The sequence below is a fragment of the Melanostigma gelatinosum genome, assembly GCF_949748355.1.
Source record: "Melanostigma gelatinosum genome assembly, chromosome: 11".
Taxonomy (NCBI): domain Eukaryota; kingdom Metazoa; phylum Chordata; class Actinopteri; order Perciformes; family Zoarcidae; genus Melanostigma; species Melanostigma gelatinosum.
Genome location: NC_136644.1, coordinates 17,956,843 through 17,975,178, shown reverse-complemented (window position 1 = coordinate 17,975,178; position 18,336 = coordinate 17,956,843). Strand labels below are relative to the sequence as shown.

General features: G+C 38.8%; 2 protein-coding genes across 6 annotated transcripts in view; one reads left to right on the top strand and one right to left on the bottom strand.

Annotated features, from left to right (window-relative positions):
• The first annotated feature begins 2,837 nt into the window (after nucleotides 1–2,837).
• On the top strand, nucleotides 2,838–12,852 carry LOC306784702 (polyunsaturated fatty acid lipoxygenase ALOX15B-like). 3 transcript variants are annotated; one of them, XM_079278793.1, is made up of 15 exons: nucleotides 2,838–2,942; nucleotides 4,975–5,138; nucleotides 6,447–6,654; nucleotides 6,805–6,886; nucleotides 7,133–7,255; nucleotides 7,360–7,463; nucleotides 7,822–7,988; nucleotides 8,160–8,303; nucleotides 8,729–8,932; nucleotides 9,127–9,213; nucleotides 9,400–9,569; nucleotides 11,037–11,158; nucleotides 11,303–11,403; nucleotides 11,807–11,977; nucleotides 12,141–12,852. In XM_079278793.1, the coding sequence occupies exons 2-15, from the start codon at nucleotides 4,992–4,994 to the stop codon at nucleotides 12,318–12,320; spliced, it is 2,010 nt and encodes a 669-aa protein (XP_079134919.1). In that variant the 5' UTR covers nucleotides 2,838–2,942; nucleotides 4,975–4,991; the 3' UTR covers nucleotides 12,321–12,852. The 3 variants fall into 3 exon arrangements, with proteins under 3 accessions (XP_079134919.1, XP_079134917.1, XP_079134918.1); XM_079278791.1 differs by lacking the exon at nucleotides 2,838–2,942 and adding an exon at nucleotides 4,782–4,834; XM_079278792.1 differs by lacking the exon at nucleotides 2,838–2,942 and adding an exon at nucleotides 4,826–4,888.
• A 3,815-nt stretch (nucleotides 12,853–16,667) lies between these two features.
• npnta (nephronectin a) overlaps nucleotides 16,668–18,336 on the bottom strand; it is a 43,715-nt gene continuing 42,046 nt past the window's right edge. For all 3 annotated transcript variants that reach the window (XM_079278165.1, XM_079278167.1, XM_079278166.1), the window contains one exon: nucleotides 16,668–18,183. In XM_079278165.1, coding sequence (XP_079134291.1) covers nucleotides 18,073–18,183 — 111 coding nt within the window. In that variant the 3' untranslated portion in view covers nucleotides 16,668–18,072. The remainder of the gene's footprint in view (nucleotides 18,184–18,336) is intronic.

The window sequence follows — 18,336 nt, the reverse complement described above, 5'->3', positions numbered from 1 at the left end:
ACATGTGTTGTGTTGTGGCCATTTGTTACAGGACCAAGAATGACACGAAGCTCACTCTAGTGCAACACTTTTAATAACCTGTAAAAATATGAAAATACATCAGGTCAGGTCAGAAGTGCTCTCCTGTTATGATTACACTTTGCTCATCACGTACTGATGGCTTTCTTCTGCTGTACTTACGTTAGCTACTCTATAACAAATATAACTCATAGCAAACATTTCACTTTCATTTCCAACTCAGATAAAATGCCAGAAACACATTACTTTCCATTCCAGTCTAAATTCTCTTTTCACATGATTTCTCACATAAATGATAATAAAGAAACATCAACAGTGAATACTGACTGAACTCTTATTTTGTAAAAGCTATATCTTTTCTGATTACACTTCGCTCATATTTCCCTGTCTTCTCAAACACTCAGTGCCACACATTCACTGCTAATTAATTTGCAGTTTGTTCTCTTTGTGAGCCTATTTGCTGTTTGGCAATTGATCTACAGAGCAATAAATAGGCTACATATGTTTTGTTAGAAATAACTCGTATCAGCTCTGTGTCATCGTCAGACGAAACTTTCAATCAAGCTTCTTTCAGTAAACTGTATGTGCTAAATAAATCAAATTAAACATGGTGCATATAAACATATGCTTGTACGAGTCAAAATTGTCTGTGTCTCTTGGGAAACTGGTGCAGATTGAGGTGACAAAAATGTATCTCGCTCTGCTCCCAGAAGACACCTGGTTTACCTGCAATGTAAAAGTACAGTCCCCGGATGGAGTCATCCACAACTTTACCATCTACCACCGTGTCGCTGACAGCGAGATGCAACTGTTAAGATATGCAACAGGTTTTGTGGAACACTGTGCTGATTACATTTTTTGACATTTTTTCGCTACAGCAGCATTTATGGTACAGCTAAGCAATCAAAATAACAGAGTAAAAATATAAAATGCACAATATATACAATGAAATAGAATAAAATTCATATAACTATACAATAGTGCAACGATTTCACCAAACAAACAGTGTAACGGTGTTATAGTTGTGTGATTGATTTGGTCAGAGGTTATTGAACAAGGCCATTGGATTTATGGCCTTATTTGAAATATTTTAACATGAAACTTTTCTTTATAGCACCATCATGTGGACTCCTTCTGAAATTTTAGTTTGGGCCCACCAACCATGTTTTGCTTTATACACTTGAAACTAATGGATATTCCTAAATATAGCTTTGGTTATGTTATGCATGGATATTTATTTTACAACATATTATTTTGTTTTTGGTGAGCAAGAGAACACAAGAGAGAAAAACAAAAAATAAATCTACACTTAATAATAATGCTAATGATCCTGAGTTGGTTCATTTCTATCCCTTGTGTCAGACACAACTAGTGTATGAAAGTCTTTCTAGTTCCCAGGTGCCCAATAAGTTATGTGTTTTACATATTAAGGAGACACAAGTTACTGAGACAAGTTCTGTGGGCTGTTTTGAAATGTAAGCATCTCTGCTGGGACTGGCTTCTACCGTCACCAAATACTGTTTATGTGGTAGTGGGCGTGGTCTGTGCTCAGCTGCAGGGGAGAGATATGTGGGAGTGGTTCAGGGGAACAGTGCCAGGCTAATTATCCCTCATTCAACTAACCCTGGCACAGTTCCACTGAACCACTCCCACAGATCTCTCCCCTACAGCTGAGTACAGACCACACCCACTACCACAGTTTGAAGTGGGGATAGAGCAAGATACATTTTACAACTCATAGTAATGGCAGAATTTCGCCAGAATTTCACCAGTTACTTTTATTCAATTCAATTAATTTGTGTATAGCCCAAAATCACAAATTACAAATTTGCCTCAGAGGGCTTTACAATATGTACACGTTTGATATCCTCTTGTCCCGGGACCCTCACATCGGAACAGGAAAAACTCCCCAAAAACCCTTTAACGGGGAGGAAAGAGGAAGAAACCTGTGGGAGAGCAATAGAGGAGGGATCCCTCTCCCAGGATGGACAGAAGTGCAATGATGTCATGTGTAGAACAGGATAGTGAATTACAACACATTCAATGTAATTACAGCACATTCAATGTATGACACAACCACGACAGGAGGCAAGACCTGGTCCAGGTTTAACCCGGATACACAGGAACCTGTGAGGCAAGAAAGCACAGAGACTCTGGTGAAGAAGCAGGTCAATAATGTGCATTAATGGTATCGGTAATATGAAATAGTAATGTGAGTAATAATAAAAGTGATATTAGCAGTTGGAGTCAGCAGGGCCATGGTAGGAGGAAGGACCAGGGTCCAGATGAAACCATGCTCCATGGAAACCTGTGAGGAGAGGAAGCACAAGGACTCCGGGGAAGAGACAAAATCAGTACTGTGCATTAATGGTATCGGTAATAGGATTAATAATGTTAATAATGAAGATCGTAGTAGGTGTCAGCAGGGCCATGGCTGGTTGAAGAACCAGTGTCCAGATAAAACTGCAGTCATCCTGTGAGGCGAGAAAGCACAAATACTCCAGGGAAGAAGTAAAGTTAGTAATGAATTAATGGGACATCAATGCATACAGACGGAGGTGAAGAAGAGGAGGAGAGAGGTGCTCAGTGTAGGAAGTCCCCCTGTAGTTTTTGCCTATACCAGTTTGTCCATGGGCCGGTCCAAGGCAAGCCAGAGCCAGCCCTAAGTATAAGCACTATCAAAGAGGAAAGTCTTAAGCCTACTCTTAAATGTGGTGAGTGTGTCTGCCCCCCGGACTGAAACGGGAAGCTGGTTCCACAGAAGAGGAGCTTGATAACTGAAGGCTCTGGCTCCCGTCCTACTTTTTAAGACTCTAGGAACCACAAGTAACCCTGAATCACTGGATCACAGCTCTCTAGTAGGGCAGTATGGTACTATAAGCTCTTTAAGATATGATGGAGCCTGACCAATTCGGGCTTTGTAGGTCAGTAAAAGGATTTTAAATTCTATTCTAGATTTTACAGGGAGCCAGTGCAGAGAAGCTAATACAGGAGTAATATGATCTCTCCTCTTAGTTCTTGTTAGTACACGAGCTGCAGCATTCTGGATCAGCTGGAGAGATTTAAGAGACTTATTAGAGCAGCCTGAAAATAAGGAATTGCAGTAATCTAGTCTAGAGGTAAGAAATACATGAACTAATTTCTCTGCATCGCTTTGAGATAGGATGTGCCTGATTTTTGAAATATTACGTAGGTGAAAAAAGGCAGTCCTAGAAATAAGTTTTATCTGAGAGTTGAAAGACAAATCCTGATCAAAGGTAACTCCAAGATTCTTGACGGTGCTGCTGGATGCAGGGCAGGAGATGATTAATTTTCTATCGAATAATTATAATTTTATCATTAAAGAAGTTCATGAAGTCATTGCTACTGAGGTCTATAGGGATACTCGGCACAACAGAGCTGTGACTCTCTGTCAGCCTGGCTACAGTGCTGAAGAGGAACCTGGGGTTGTTCTTATTTTTCTCTATTAACGATGAGTAATAAGCTGCTCTGGCATTACGGTGGGCCTTCTTATATGTCTTAAGACTGTCTTGCCAGAGTAACCGAGATTCTTTATCTCACTAATATAACTGGTTGTTGGACTAGCCCTATATTCGTGCATTGGTTCCAAGTGGAGAGGACACTTTCGGGAGAGAACCAGCGCTTTCCTTCACACTCAAGAAGCAAGGTTACAGTAGTTTCAAATTTTCAACCAGTTCTTATTTTCTTTTTAGTCTGTACCTTTCGAATTTGATTTAGTTGTTTGTAGTTTATTTTCAGATCACTAACAATATTTGTACCGCTTATTTCATTTTTGTTTCAATTTAGTTTACTATAATAACTGTATAATTTAAATGGTGAGTCTGTCATGCTCAGTCTGCCAACAAATGGAGCAGTAACGAACCCACAACCCAACCTGGTTCAGCACCGCTCAGCATACGCACCACTGTCGCCATGTGTTTGGGTGCAGCTGATTGCAAGAACACAGAGACACGAATGACAGCTGTCTTTGGCATGAAATCAGTTCAGAGTGAGTCCCACTCAATCCAGGAGAGTATCCCCACACACAGCTCCCGATACAATGGCCTTTTAGCAGATTATTATGATTCAATACACAAGCATACTGGATTCTTTAGCTGGGCTCAGCACGAATAGTTTTTACAAGACAAGCGATAAGCTCATTCAACTAATGTATTCATTTATTCGGAAGCATAAGAAAATGCTCGCTTATTTATTTTCAACACTAGTCGTACATACCTCCCCGAGTCCAGAAAGAAACGTCCCTGCTTCCAAACATTCTAAATGCAACAAACTAATTTACATATTTTACTGTTTAAAGCACGTTTAGTACACGGTGATGTTTAAAAGACGTTTAAAAGTGAAAGTTGTTTCACCAACTATTTGAAGACATTCACGTCTAGACCATATTTCACTGGAATTTGAAAAGTTGACTTTCAACTGAGGAATGTTTATGTGGTTTCTTTGTAAACATCTAAAATAACGATGTAATATTAGCACAATGTAGAGGATGAAACATTTTTGAATTGCAAATCCGGTTAAAATATGGTCTTAACGTAAATGTTCAATCAACATCTTGAAATAGTTGGTGAAAAAATTTAACTTTTGAACTAATTTAAACATATTTTCAACAGGGGCCATAGTCATCTTTTAAACGCCTTTTCAATGGAAATAATCTCGCTGGGGAGTGTCAACTTGAATCTTATCTGCCCCAGACATATGGCTTGAGTCAGAGATATTTCAGCTTTATAAACTCTCGGTGGACGTCCACAACAACTTACATCAAGAGAGCAGTTCATCACAGGAGCATCTTGGTCAGGTAAGAGAGATGCTTCATGAAATTATTTTTAAAAGAGTAGACTGTAATAGATTGGTGAGAAAAAACGTTGAATGTTACTTGTTATATCTTTTGCCAATGTCATTTTCATTGTGATTCATGGTTATTCGTTTTCTCGCCAGGATTTGCCAGTGTGAAAATGGTGAATTATACAGTGACCGTGGCCACTGGCGATCTCGCCTTTGCCACCACTCTTCACAATGTCTATATTAAGCTGGTGGGCACAGATGGGGAGAGCACACGCACCTGGTACAAGCCCCTCAAATTGAGCATCATCAGAGGAGCAGTAAGTCTGAAATATCTTTCTCCAAATGTATAACACTCTTCTTCAACTTCAGATTATTGTATTGAACATCAATTTAGAGAAGATGATGTAAACCCTCGTCAACTCAGACTGTGCAGCAACTGCAACTCTTTAATTTACGGCTTCAAAGGTGACCAAAGCAACAAAAAAAGTCCACATAATGAGCTCCAAATAAAAATTATATTCATACATTTTATTTTGTCCATCCTTCTACATTCAGTATTGTATGCTACAGTGGAGGGCCGTCAGGGCCTTCTCTGCTGGCCCAAACTGAATCACAAAGCTATATCTATTTTATAATTTAATAATTTTTCTTATATGGATTATAATTTATAAAAATATTTTTCCCATTATCTTATTTTCTCATTGCACATCTACTGTCTTCCTCAGTTGCTCTGCTTCCAGTGCAGCTTGTTTTAAGTAGAGCTTTTATCCAATCAGATTTCACCTCTGTGTTGGCAAGAAGAGAGGCCCAAGGCCTTCAGACTCACAAGTGAATCCCTGTGCAGTTTAAGTAAATGGGGACGATATTGTTGATTATCATAGTCTTCAACCAATCAGATCTTAAGTTTGACATGTTGGCCATATTCTTTAACGTGTCAGAGTCTGCTAGCCGGCCTATAGCTACGTCAGCATTACGTGCAGCTCAGTCTCCATGTGCAGCTCTGCAGTGAGGTACAGCATGTGCTGTGATTGGTCAGTAGGCGAGCATGTGACTATCTTGAAACGAAACTTAACAGCAGAGGCTTAGTCGGCGTTGTGAATCACATCACGTGATTCAGCTCAGCCAATCAAATATGGGCATTCTGACAAGTTTCCTGACTCGAGTGAGATGTAGCCTACCACACACCATGACACGGGGCTGAGACAAGGAAAGACATTGCAGAGCATTACGTACAATGTACAATGAAAGTAAAATCATAAAACGATCTCTCTGGGCTGCGACTTGTCATTAAGGAATGATGGTGGGTCCCACAGCCAGACCAGCTGAGAGCCACTCCTACATGAGTGTAGAAAACATTATATTTTCCTTAATTTAAGTTTTGCATTTTCCAAATGTTCAGGATTATTCAGTCCCGAACGGTTTAATACGAATACGTATAGTTACCTTCGGAAAGACTAATAGCTGTGGCGCCATCATGTGGTGATAAGGTGGTACTTCAACTGCAGGACAGCAGTGAAGGCTTAGGTATAAAATGCACGGCCCGCCACTGGTATGCTAACTATACAAAATGTTACAGTTCACTTCTTGGTTATCAAATATGCAACCCATTTCTGTCATAACTCCAGGTGTCCAGTGTTACTGTGTCCTGCCCCGACTCCATTGGAAAGCTGGTCCTAATTGAGATAGATAAACAGCATCACACACTCCTCTTCTTTGAAAACTCTTGGTTCCCTGCCAAGGTGGAAGTGAGATCCCCTGAGGGTGACACCTACAACTTTCCCATCTACCGCTGGATCACTGACAATGAGGTGCACCGCTTCAGAGAGGGAACAGGTTTGTGTGAATTAGACTTGTCAGACATCCTGTACGCTGTTCACTGACCACAGAAGACATAAAATAAGGAAATGCTGGTCTAATGCTGGAGTAACCAGCTCGCTGCATTTATCAACAATTTTAAACCTTGTTGTTATTTCTTTCTTCAAGCTCTGAGAATCTTTGAAGACGACCATCATCTTGGCAGGTACAGTCGGGAGCAGGAGCTGAAGCAGCGAGGGGAAGACTATTGGTGAGCAACCTGAGCTTATACACTTTTTAACTTTATTAAACACCCCAATACTAACATTCATCTACACCCTTTTGGGTGAAAATTAACCACCATATTACACCTGCCAGGGTTTATTGAAATTTATTTTGCAAAATTGCAATATTGAAGTCAAGTTAAGTATATTATGCTTACATATTAAATTAAAACTGCTTAAACACTGGTATCTGCGCAAAGTTCCTCATTACTCAGCTCTTCTCTATTTACCAGTTGGGATGTGTATCTAGAGGGAATACCCCACTGCATGAGGTCAGAGGGCCCTCGTGATCTGCCTGAAGAGGTCCAGTTCTCCTTCACCAAGACCAAAGAGTTTGTTTTAACTGCAGCCACTGGGTGAGGTCTTCAATTCTCTCAGATATCTATCTATGTAGCTGTACCTGCCTATGAAAATGATTCAAGGCATAATAATAAGATTAATTTATGCTTTTATTTTCTAGGCTGGCTGAGCTGAAACTGAAGGAACTTTCTGACTCCACGGACAACTGGCATGATATGGATGCTATCGATCGGGTGTTCTCCTGCAAACGGACTGACATATCAGGTACTATCATGGCAGTTTAATGAAGTACTTGTTATTGTATGCATGATTCAACAATGTTCATTTGGATATACATGATGCTAACTAACACATGCTATTGTTTTTATTACTTGGCTTAATAAAGAGGGAAAAATGTCACAGAAGGAATCGTTTAACAGTATTTAATTGCATACAATCAAGACTTTGACTTTGAAGCAACTATAAACAGTGTCCAACCATGTCTGTGAGTGCAGTCTGTATAACACATTGTTTGCCATTTTCCAGTTTCGTATACAGTGTAGAGTGAAGCTGATAACTGTGATAGAGGAAGATTTTCTAGCACAAAGTTTATAACTCAATGAAGTTTAACTTTTTCTTCTAGAATATGTCCAGGAACATTGGAAGGAGGACGCTTTCTTTGGCTACCAGTTTCTAAACGGTATCAACCCCATGTTGATCCAACGTTGTTCAGTCCTGCCCAACAACTTTCCTGTCAGTGATGACATGGTCTCCCTCGGTGGTCCACATAGCTTGGCAGATGAAATGGAGGTGAATGTCTTGACTTTGATTGATCTTTGAGTCATATTTTGCTTCATGACATGTTCAATTTGAAAAGGCATGTTGCACTTACATTCAGTTACGTTCACTTAGTATAATTCATATTCACACTGTATGCATGTGAGTCACATTATTTCTCATACTCACTCAAATTAAATACAGAAAGGAAACATATTCCTGTGTGACTACAAGCGTTTGGATGGGCTGAAAACAAACATCATCAACGGGATGAAGCAGTACTTGATGGCTCCCCTCGTCCTGCTTCACAAAACACCTGATGATCAGCTGATGCCAATTGCTATTCAGGTGAGATTAACACTCAAATAGTTCACAGTAGTGATGACTCTTCCAGGACGAACAGACATGCAACACTATAGATGTCATATGTACAGAGAAGACAGAAATACCTTTCGTTAAATTACACAAATAGAGTGCAAACATATATGAATAATGTGGATCAGAGAAAAAAATATTGAAAGTCTTTTAATTGGAATTGGCAGGTCGCCTCCCTTTTCCCTCAGCCAAATACATGAGAATTTAGGCATTAGATCATTGAAGTCAGGTTTCTGTTCTGAAATTGACCCTGTGCTCTGACATGGGAGTCAAAGAAAATATTAATTTGCTCTTCGAGAGCGTATCTAACTGAAAAGAAGATGGAACCTATAGTACTACGGTACTGGTAATATATTGAATGGATTGAATTAACCACACCTCCCTTCCTTCTCCTGCAGCTGAAGCAGACTCCAGCAGATGATAATCCCATCTTCTTTCCTACTGACTCTGAGTACGACTGGTTGACGGCCAAGATTTTTGTGAGAAGTGCAGATTTCAACGAGCATGAACTCAACGTTCACCTGCTGCGCACTCATTTGCTGGCTGAAGTTTTTGCAGTGTCACTGCTGCGCAACTTGCCCATGGTGCATCCGCTGTACAAGGTAACTGAAAGGGAGAATACCGAACTTTTACTGGAGTTGTCATTTTTTTTTAATTGACTGATTTTTGTGTCTTCCAAAGATGATGAATCATAATGTTAGTGTGTTTATATTTTCAACAATTTGACACTGCTGAATGGTAGAGAAGCATCAAGATGTGTGCTGTGAAGTTCACAGAGTTTTCCTCTTTCTCTCAGCTCCTTGTACCTCACACTCGCTACACTCTACAGATCAACAACTTAGCTCGAAGTTTTCTAATATCTAAGACTGGAGTTTTCACTAAGGTACGAAAAGACAAACACCTAATTACCTAATATATATATATATATATATATATATATATATATATATATGTGTGTGTGTGTGTGTGTGTGTGTGTGTGTGTGTGTGTGTGTGTGTATATATATATTCAATGCCATGTACATTATTTATCTCGAACTATAATCCTTACATATTTGAATGTCTCCTAGTTTGCAGCTTCAGGTGGAAAGGGTGTGAAGACACTCCTGAAGAGATCACTGTCCTCAGTGACCTACCGCTCCCTCTGCATACCGGACGACATTGCTGACCGTGGGCTGGAGGATGTACCGAAGTTCTACTATCGGGATGATGGACTCAAGCTTTGGGATATCATCCACAGGTAGTACAGGTGTCCTGGTATTGGAAAACAAGAGCTCTAAATCCTGCCCTCTCTACTAGCTAGCTTTTATTCTCTTATGCCACTCATTACCTTATATTACAGTATATTACAGTCATTTAGCAGACGCTTTTATCCAAAGCGACTTACAATAAGTGTATTCAACATCGGTTTTCGAGAGAACAACTCGTCACCAGAAGTCATAAGTGCATCTCCTTTCTTCAAACAAGCATCTAAGAGCATAAACAAGAGCCATACAGTGCAGAAACAAACGAATGCAATAAGTGCCACAAACTAATATGAATAGAATAAATGGAAGGTTAAGGGTAGGCCTTCTTGAAGAGGTGAGTTTTCACTCAGCTGGTTTCTCATAAAAGATCAGTTAAGCTGCAACATGTGTACGTTTTTTCCCTTCTTTGCCCTTTACAAACTGTTTCTTTGCATAATTTCTTTCAGTTAGTCCATGTTAATGCAATTTCCTACGAACAGTTTAACTTGAAACATAAGCTCCATAGCAGTCACCAGAGAAACTGCTGCAAGTTAGATTAACAATGCCTCAAAATATGACAATTCAGTAAATAAGTGATCTGCCTCTTGATTGAGTAGATTGGCAGTTGGCTGTAAAATGTTCTGAATGAACCAGCCTGAACTACTTTGATTGAGAACTTCTGTGAGATTAGGGAAGGGGCATCCCTACCCTTCAACATTTAAGGCTTCAGTTTCAATAAAAAGCAATCATTAGTGTGGTTAACACAAAGACAGGTGATGTCTGAATGTAATAACTTGTATTATGACAGAGGGCACTGTAATGGAATTACAGAATATGAAATATACATTTATTTTTGGGTTTAATTAAAAGGAACAAACCAACACATACAGAGATACAAGTACTTTCTCTCCAAGAGTTGGCCAAGAGATGAGAAGATCAATACCAAAAATAAAAAAAATGGGCCTCCCAACACCTGTAAAGCACCTTCATTAACAGTATTTCATATTGTTTGTTGAATCCTGGTTATTCGTCATCACGGTGAGGTTGCCAGAGAGCCAGAACATTCCAGGAAGTCCCTGCACCTGGCAACTGTTTACCAAGAATAAAATGTGGCATGTAACAAATATATTCTCTGTTTGTGTAAAGTTTAAATGAATATTTTAACTCAATGAAGCTAGCCAGCTAACTGTTTCCAGTCTTTATGCTAAGCTAAGCTCATTGCCACCAGGTTGTAGAGCTACTTAACCCACAGATATGAATGATATTGATCTTGTGAAAATGTCACATTATTTCTTTAAAGTTGTTTGATCTACTGTGTTGAATAAGCTATTGCACCAAATTCTTAAAAATAACAGAACATCATTCTAAAGATATGGCCTTAAATTGTCTTACAAAATGTCTTACTACTGCAGTGTGATTTTTAAAAAATGGCTAATTCAACTGGGAATGTGTTTAACAGAACTTATCCACATTTGTCAAAGGTATGTGCAGGGAGTGCTGAGCTTCTACTACAAGAATGACACTGAGGTCCAGAAAGACCCTGAACTGCAGAAGTGGATTTCGGACATTTTTGAACATGGATTCCTTTCCCATGCCGGCACAGGTGGGCTTTAAAGACGAGCTCAATCTTAATGATGATGAATGTGCACATCTATGAACCATTGTATGATCTTAATGCAAACAGAAGTCAAACTTAAATGTTGTCTTCCAGACATCTTAAATGCAGTTTATTCCCTCTAATTCTCAGGAATTCCAGAGAGCTTCACCACCGTGGCTGAGTTGGTCAAGTTTGTCACCATGGTGATCTTCACCTGCTCAGGACAGCACTCTGCTGTAAACACTGGACAGGTACGGCCTTTTAATTCAGTTATACGAATACTATATTTGTGGAATGGGTTCATGAGGTTTTTACTGTTTTTACTGTTTTTACTGCTAGACGAAAAGTCATAGGATCACCAACGTTATTACAGTTCGCCCTGAGGTAAACATAAATGTCTGAACCAAATTTAATGACGATCCAGCTGAAAGTTGTTGAGACATTCCTCTGAAAGCCAAGAATGTTCTCCTCATGTCGGCGCTAGAGGAAAAATCAGTGGATCACCAAAGTCATTAGGATTCATCCTCTGGGGACCATGAATGTCTTTGTTCCAATCCAATATTTCAGTGTGAACCAAAGTAGTCGACAGACTGACACATGGCGTAGCTTCAAACTGTATTAATCAATAATCTATCAATCATTCATTCTTCACAGTTTGACTACGCTGGCTGGATGCCCAACAATCCCCTCACCCTACAACGTCCTCCACCAACCACAAAGGGGACAACAAGTGAGGCCACGATGCTGAAGACACTCCCTGCTATCAACGCAACGGTTCAGATAATGTCTACCGTGTGGCTACTCAGCAGGCAGTCCACTGACTCTGTAAGTGCCCAAGTCTTTTATCACATAAATTAAATTCATGTTCAAGTTGTTCAAGTTTAGGTCATTTGAGTCCTGCCAACTAAAATTGTACATTACTGTATGTTGCCAAAAGTATATTTTTAAACATTTCTTTTTTTTTTAAATGTATCATAAATGTCATCAGGTCCCTCTTGGCGAGTACCCAGAGGAGCATTTTAGTCAGACGAATCCCTGCGACCTGATAAAGAATTTTCAACGAGCGCTACGAGAGTTAACTGAGGCGATCAACGCCAGAAACAAGAGTCTGGATGTCCCATACACATACCTGGATCCAAAGGTGCTCGAAAATAGTGTGGACATTTGAATATCTGAAGGTGTGACCTCCACAGATGTTGGCCAAATTCAGCTTTCTGTTAACAAAAGTGAGAAAAGGAAGAACTGCCTGTTCTGTTTTTTAGTGGAAAGAAACACTGCATGTGATCGTTGTAGGATTGATTTAACTGAAGTAAAAATGTACCGTTTTAAATCATAAGCCACACCTTACATTTTCTTAGTTCATCAATAAATATACAGTAGAGATAATCAAAATACAGTTGCAAAGGTGTCATTTTGCTTTACTTTTGCTTTCTAAACACAAGAATGATTTTATCTGTTATTTTTTTCTGGGACAACTCGACAGCATAGGTGTTGTGTTACAGCCATTCACTGCTAATTAATCTACAGTCTGTTGTCTTTGTGAGCTTGTTTGTTCTGTGCCAATTGATACAGAGCAATAAATATATATTTTTTGTGTGAAATAACTATAGCTCTGTGTCATCAACAGACACAACTTTTAATCAAGCTTCTTTCAGTGAACTTCATGTGCTAAAGAAATACAATTAAACATGGTGCATATATATGCTTGAGTCAACATTTTCTGTGTCCTGTCCCACCTCTCTTGGAAAGCTGGTGCAGATTGAGGTGACAAAAAAGTCTCTCGCTCTGTTCCCAGAAGACACCTGCAATTAACCCTAACCCTAACCCTGCAATTTAAAAGTACAGTCCCCGGAGGGAGTCATCCACAACTTTTCCATCTACCACCGTGTCGCTGACAGCGAGGTGCAACTGTTCAGATATGCAACAGGTTTTGTGGAACTGTACTTGCCTATTACATTATATCGTGCTGTTTACACTTTTACTGCCCCCCAAACATACAAGAGAGGAAATGGCTGATTATTAATCCTATCCACCAAATACAGTAGAGTGAAAGAGATGAAGCTAAGAGTCCCAACTCTTGTGATATTGGCAGAACCAGCGTAGATTTCAAGCAGCAAATAATGCAACACAGAACCTAAAATCCCATGAAAAATGTAAATGAATGTAACACAATTAATCTCCAACAATGACTGAATTGGGGTTCATGCTTTTTGTTGTTTTCTAATTTAAGAAATGTCATAACCTCACACAATTATCAGGTATCCAGTTGTATCAACTGACTAAAGATGATGTTAAAAAAAAACGTTTAGCTCTGTGAACATTCCCTCATATTTAACTAACCTCACCATTAATCACGTGGTATGGCATTCATTAATGTCCCATTAGCACTGATCGACTTCTTGTTTCCATGGAACAAGCGTAACAGAGTCTGAGAAGGTCTTTCACCTTCATTCAGCCAGAGGCTTCATACTTTATTCTTCATGAACTGAAAAGGTGTTTGATATTTCCTTCTCTTACTGTGTGCTCTGCCACTTTATATGTGTATGGGTGCACGCTTGTGAGAAAAGAGAGAGAAATGCCTGACTTTGCTACCCTTCAAGAGATAATTTAGAAAACACACAAAGGGAAACACACATTTACAAACACAGAGATACAGGCGAATACACACAATTGTGTTAGCTATTGGCTCTGCCCTCTGGATTTATTTTTGCTATGGTGGTTTATCTTAATAAGAGGACTGTTTGCTTGACCTTTTGGTCCCAAATAGGCTGCCCAGGTGGAAAATGTTTTAAGGTATTTCATCACAGGTCAGTGACAGGAGTTAGGAGAATATAATATCAAAAGTGCAGACCTTATTTGAAAAGAAATTTGATTCATTGTCTGTGTGTGTGTTTGTGTTGTTGAGAGACAGAGGAAGAGAGAGAGATATTCACATGTTTCATTGATTTCAAGAAATCTTTCGACTCCATTTGGCTTGAACGTCTCTATTTCAGACTTCTACATTGTGGTATAGGGGCAAAATGTATGATCTGGTTCAACCAATTTATTTGGAAAATAGATGTGGAGTTAAAATTGGAGAAACTGAGAATAAATGCAGTTTTCCATGAACAATCATATACATTTTGTATGAGTTATGCCAATCTGCATCAACATCTCATTAAATGCGTAAAAGGAGCTTGAGGAGCTCTAAATGTAATTATGTATCGTCTCAAAATTCCAATTAAAATCTGTTTTACAATGTCTGATAGAATAATCCAGGCCACTGCCCTATTATTGTGGTTTTTTAATGATATTTTATTGGCATACAATGCTTTTTTATCAACCTTCTCTTTATTTTAACAGCATACTGTACAATGGAGTTTTTATGATGCTTCATTGAAAACTATTTCGTTTTTAGGACATTTTGATAGCATACTATACTCTGACTTTTTTAAGGAACACTACACTTTGAGGTACTATAAAATAATATACTATTAAATAACCTGGATTTAAAATAACCTGGATTTGACTCCCAGTATCGGAATGAGATTTTGAGAAGATAACATAGAAAACAAATCAAATAGTTATGGTATAGTATGTCATTGAAAATTCATAGTCTGAAAAAGTCATAGTATAGCCTGTCGAAAAAAGTAATAGAAAGTCATACTGTACTATGACTTTTTATTACTTTTTTCGACAGGCTATACTACCTTTTTTCCGTTATACTATGACGTCTTCATAACTTTTGTTGTTAACTTTGTTAGACTAGCTCTGATTTTTTTTCATCATAATATACTGTTAATTTTTCATAACTTTTCTCAACATTATATAATATTACTTTAGTTTTTACGGACGATATTACGACATATATCATGGCATACTACACTAAGATTTTTGATAACATTATTAGGCATACTATACTTTGACTTTTTGACGACATACCATCCTATAAAAAAAACGTTTTGATGACATACTATAATATGACATATTTTATGTCATTTTGATTGCATAATGTACTCTGACATTGATTAATGATTTTTCACAACATACGAACTATGACTTTTATAACAATTAATGGTACACTATACTATGAAATATCTTATGACATTTTAATGGCACACTATACTGTGACATTGTTTGCCATCTTGCCAATTTGAATATTATATTCTGACTTTTTATGACATTCTTAAACATATTACACCATGTTTTTATGACATTTTAATGGAATACTATGATTTTCATCACAGTTCAATTTCTTTCAACTTTTTTTCATTTTTTGTGGTATATATCATACTTTGACCTTTTATGACATTTTCATGGCACGCTAAACGTTGTTTTTATGACTTTTATATTCCATTTTGATGAAATAATATGTTCATGGCTTTATGGCATTCGAAGTCATCTCAGAGTAAGAGGCTTGAGTCGGGGCAGAGATAGGTCATAGTGGGTTTGTTACCTTGTTTTGTTTTATTTTAAGTTAACGGACTGCCGAGTTCCGTTCGTGCTGCTTAGAAATTACTGTTGCATTCCGTGCTGCTGTAATAGTGTTGTGTTTCGTTCAGTCACCTCGAGTAAGGTTGGTTCTGTGACTATCAGTTAAAAGACCAGTGCCACGACTTGCCAAATTTGAGATCGCCAGTCGGGTTTCTGTGTGATAGAGAAACAGTTCCTGTATGTTACTGCGGCGGTGAGGATCGACCTTGCTTTGAGTGTTTCATTCCTTTTCCTTTGTTGTTTAACTAACCCACACACGCACACATACTCATACACACGTATAGGTTTTGCTACCCATCTCAGACGCACGTGGTGTGTAAACGCGGCCTCATGGCCCTGCCGCAGTTTTTGCAGTTTGCTTAGCATGATCACGTACGAAACTACATCCGCCATTTTGGTAGTCCTGTCTATCTTACATCATTTTTGTAGTCGAAACTACATTCGCCACTTTGATAGTTTTCCCTCCAAAAAGCCATTTTATAGTCTTGCGTGGCGACGTACGAGACTACATCCGCCATTTCGATAGTTTTCTCGCTTCTCCGCCTATACACACAACACATTGTTTGTTGATTTTAGATAGTAGGCTCGTAATTGTGTAGTTGTTAGTTTTAGATATTATTTGACTTGATTAATGTTATTAAAATGTAATAAACTGCGTTTCAGCAGCTTTCTGTGATGACTTTGTGCTTGTGTATTGTGATAATAGCTGGATATCATGGCCTGTGCTCGAATTCAAACCTTCACTGTTCACTCTGAATGTGGAATAGTACTTTGACTATTGACATAGACACGTATTAGAGACAAATGTTGTGAACTCACTTGTTGGGATACCGTGTTAATTCGATTTTGTGGTGGTGCTGTATAAATCAAGCACAAGTCATTCCACTTACGTCAATTAGAGAAATATGAGTTTTAGTGAACATGATGAATTCATTTTCTATGCTTGTTTTTAACATTATGAAACCAGCATTGTTACAATAAGATGAAATGACTCTCCTCTTAGTCTTCTTACTATCTTTAGTTCGAAGAATTCCAACTTTTATAGCAAGAACTCCTGTTTGTATCCCTGTGCTCTCACTGTGTGCTCATACAAACAGAACAATACAAACAATATAGGGACCTGCTCATCAATACATATTCTACTTATTTTTTAAACACCGTGTTGCTGTCAGCTACTGGGATAAGAAAAAAAAAATCATGCTTTGTTTCATAAAATATCAGTCAAATTAATTTTATTTACATACTGGTCTGGATAAATCTGAATTTGGTGGATGCACCCATGCATACAGAAAACCTTAAAATTCCAGCCGATGCCCTTCATTATCACAGCATTCGATATGCAACTATGTGCGTTGCAAGTTACAGACAGAGCCTTTTATCATAACACATTGACATTGACATACACAGCCTGGCACTACGCAAGGTTTCCATCTGTATACATGTTCTTTAAGCGAAAGTTGAAAAACCAACCATTTTGAAATCCAATTAATATCAATGTATGAATTCACATAACGTATAAACCACACAACAAATGGGATTGTAGATTTTCAGAGTATGTACACACAATTACATTTACAACAACATTTTTGAAAGCCTTAAACTGTGTTGGCATCGTCGATATAACAAACTGCACTTAATATAACAAAGCACATACTGTTTAATAGAAACTAAGTGTTGATTTGCAAGTGTCAAAAATCATACACCGATTCTGTTTGACATTTTGAGTGTCTTAAAAAAAACAATGACCATAGAACAACTTTAGGAGGCTGATATAAAAGATCAGGGTAGAAAAGGTGCTACATTTTAAACCTCTTCTACCAAACAGATCTTTTTAATACTGTAACAAAAAAAAGGATCAATAAAGGCAAGGCCCTCTCGATGTTTTACTTTGGGTCTAGAAAACAATTAGCTTTTATGTTTTTTTTTTTGTTTTTTTTAATGTATCTCTAAACCCCAAAGAAATGTATACCAGCAAATAAAAAGCAATGGCTTGTGGCTAAAGGATCAAAGCAAGGCTAAAGCAGACTGCTATGTGAGGGAACGATCCTCTCAACAGGAAGAAGTGAAGTGAACGTGGGCCTCTCAGCGGTGTGGCTGGATGGCTGCCAGGGCTGTTAGGTGGAGGACATTTCCATGGTGGGTTGGTTCATGCAGGTTTTATGGTAACAAGGTTATGGAGTGAGAGGGTGTCTGAGAAGAGGGGTGTGCTGCTGGGATGCGCACATGCCATTTCAATTGAGTCTTTTTATTCATGGACAGTCAAAAGGAGAAACTCACTGTTCTGTAGACACACAACGTTTTGGATATCGTTCACAGAATGGCTGGGAGGGGTGACGGGGGAAATCAGCGAGAGGCCAGGCAGAGTGAGGTCGATGTCAAAACAGAGTCAGTTCTCTTTCAGATGATTTCCCCTCTTGTTTTCTTTCTGCCTTTTTCTGTTCTGTCAGTCAGAGTCTCCTCAGATTGTGCTCCTCTGTGCAGGAGCCTTTCCTCAGGGTTATGTCGTCCACAGCCATCTCGCCGCTCCTGCCTCGCCCACGCTCCCCCTTCAGGATCACCTGGTGAACAGCAGCAACGTGCACACTGAGGTACTATCACTGAGCAACGACCACCAAATGCTGCTGGCATGCGTTTCTACCCAAAGCGGACGTCAATCTAACATTTTGCATATGCACCCTCGAAATGCAGACTGCTGCTCGCATTTATTTTTC

What these genes read in the sequence shown, in the direction of transcription:
- LOC306784702 (XM_079278793.1), top strand. Translation starts at nt 4,992, where the DNA reads ATGGTGAATTATACAGTGACCGTGGCCACTGGCGATCTCGCCTTTGCC. An exon ending in TGATGCCAATTGCTATTCAG is followed by an intron (nt 8,304 to 8,728) that starts GTGAGATTAACA and finishes CTTCTCCTGCAG; the next exon opens with CTGAAGCAGACTCCAGCAGA. An exon ending in CCTTTCCCATGCCGGCACAG is followed by an intron (nt 11,159 to 11,302) that starts GTGGGCTTTAAA and finishes TCTAATTCTCAG; the next exon opens with GAATTCCAGAGAGCTTCACC.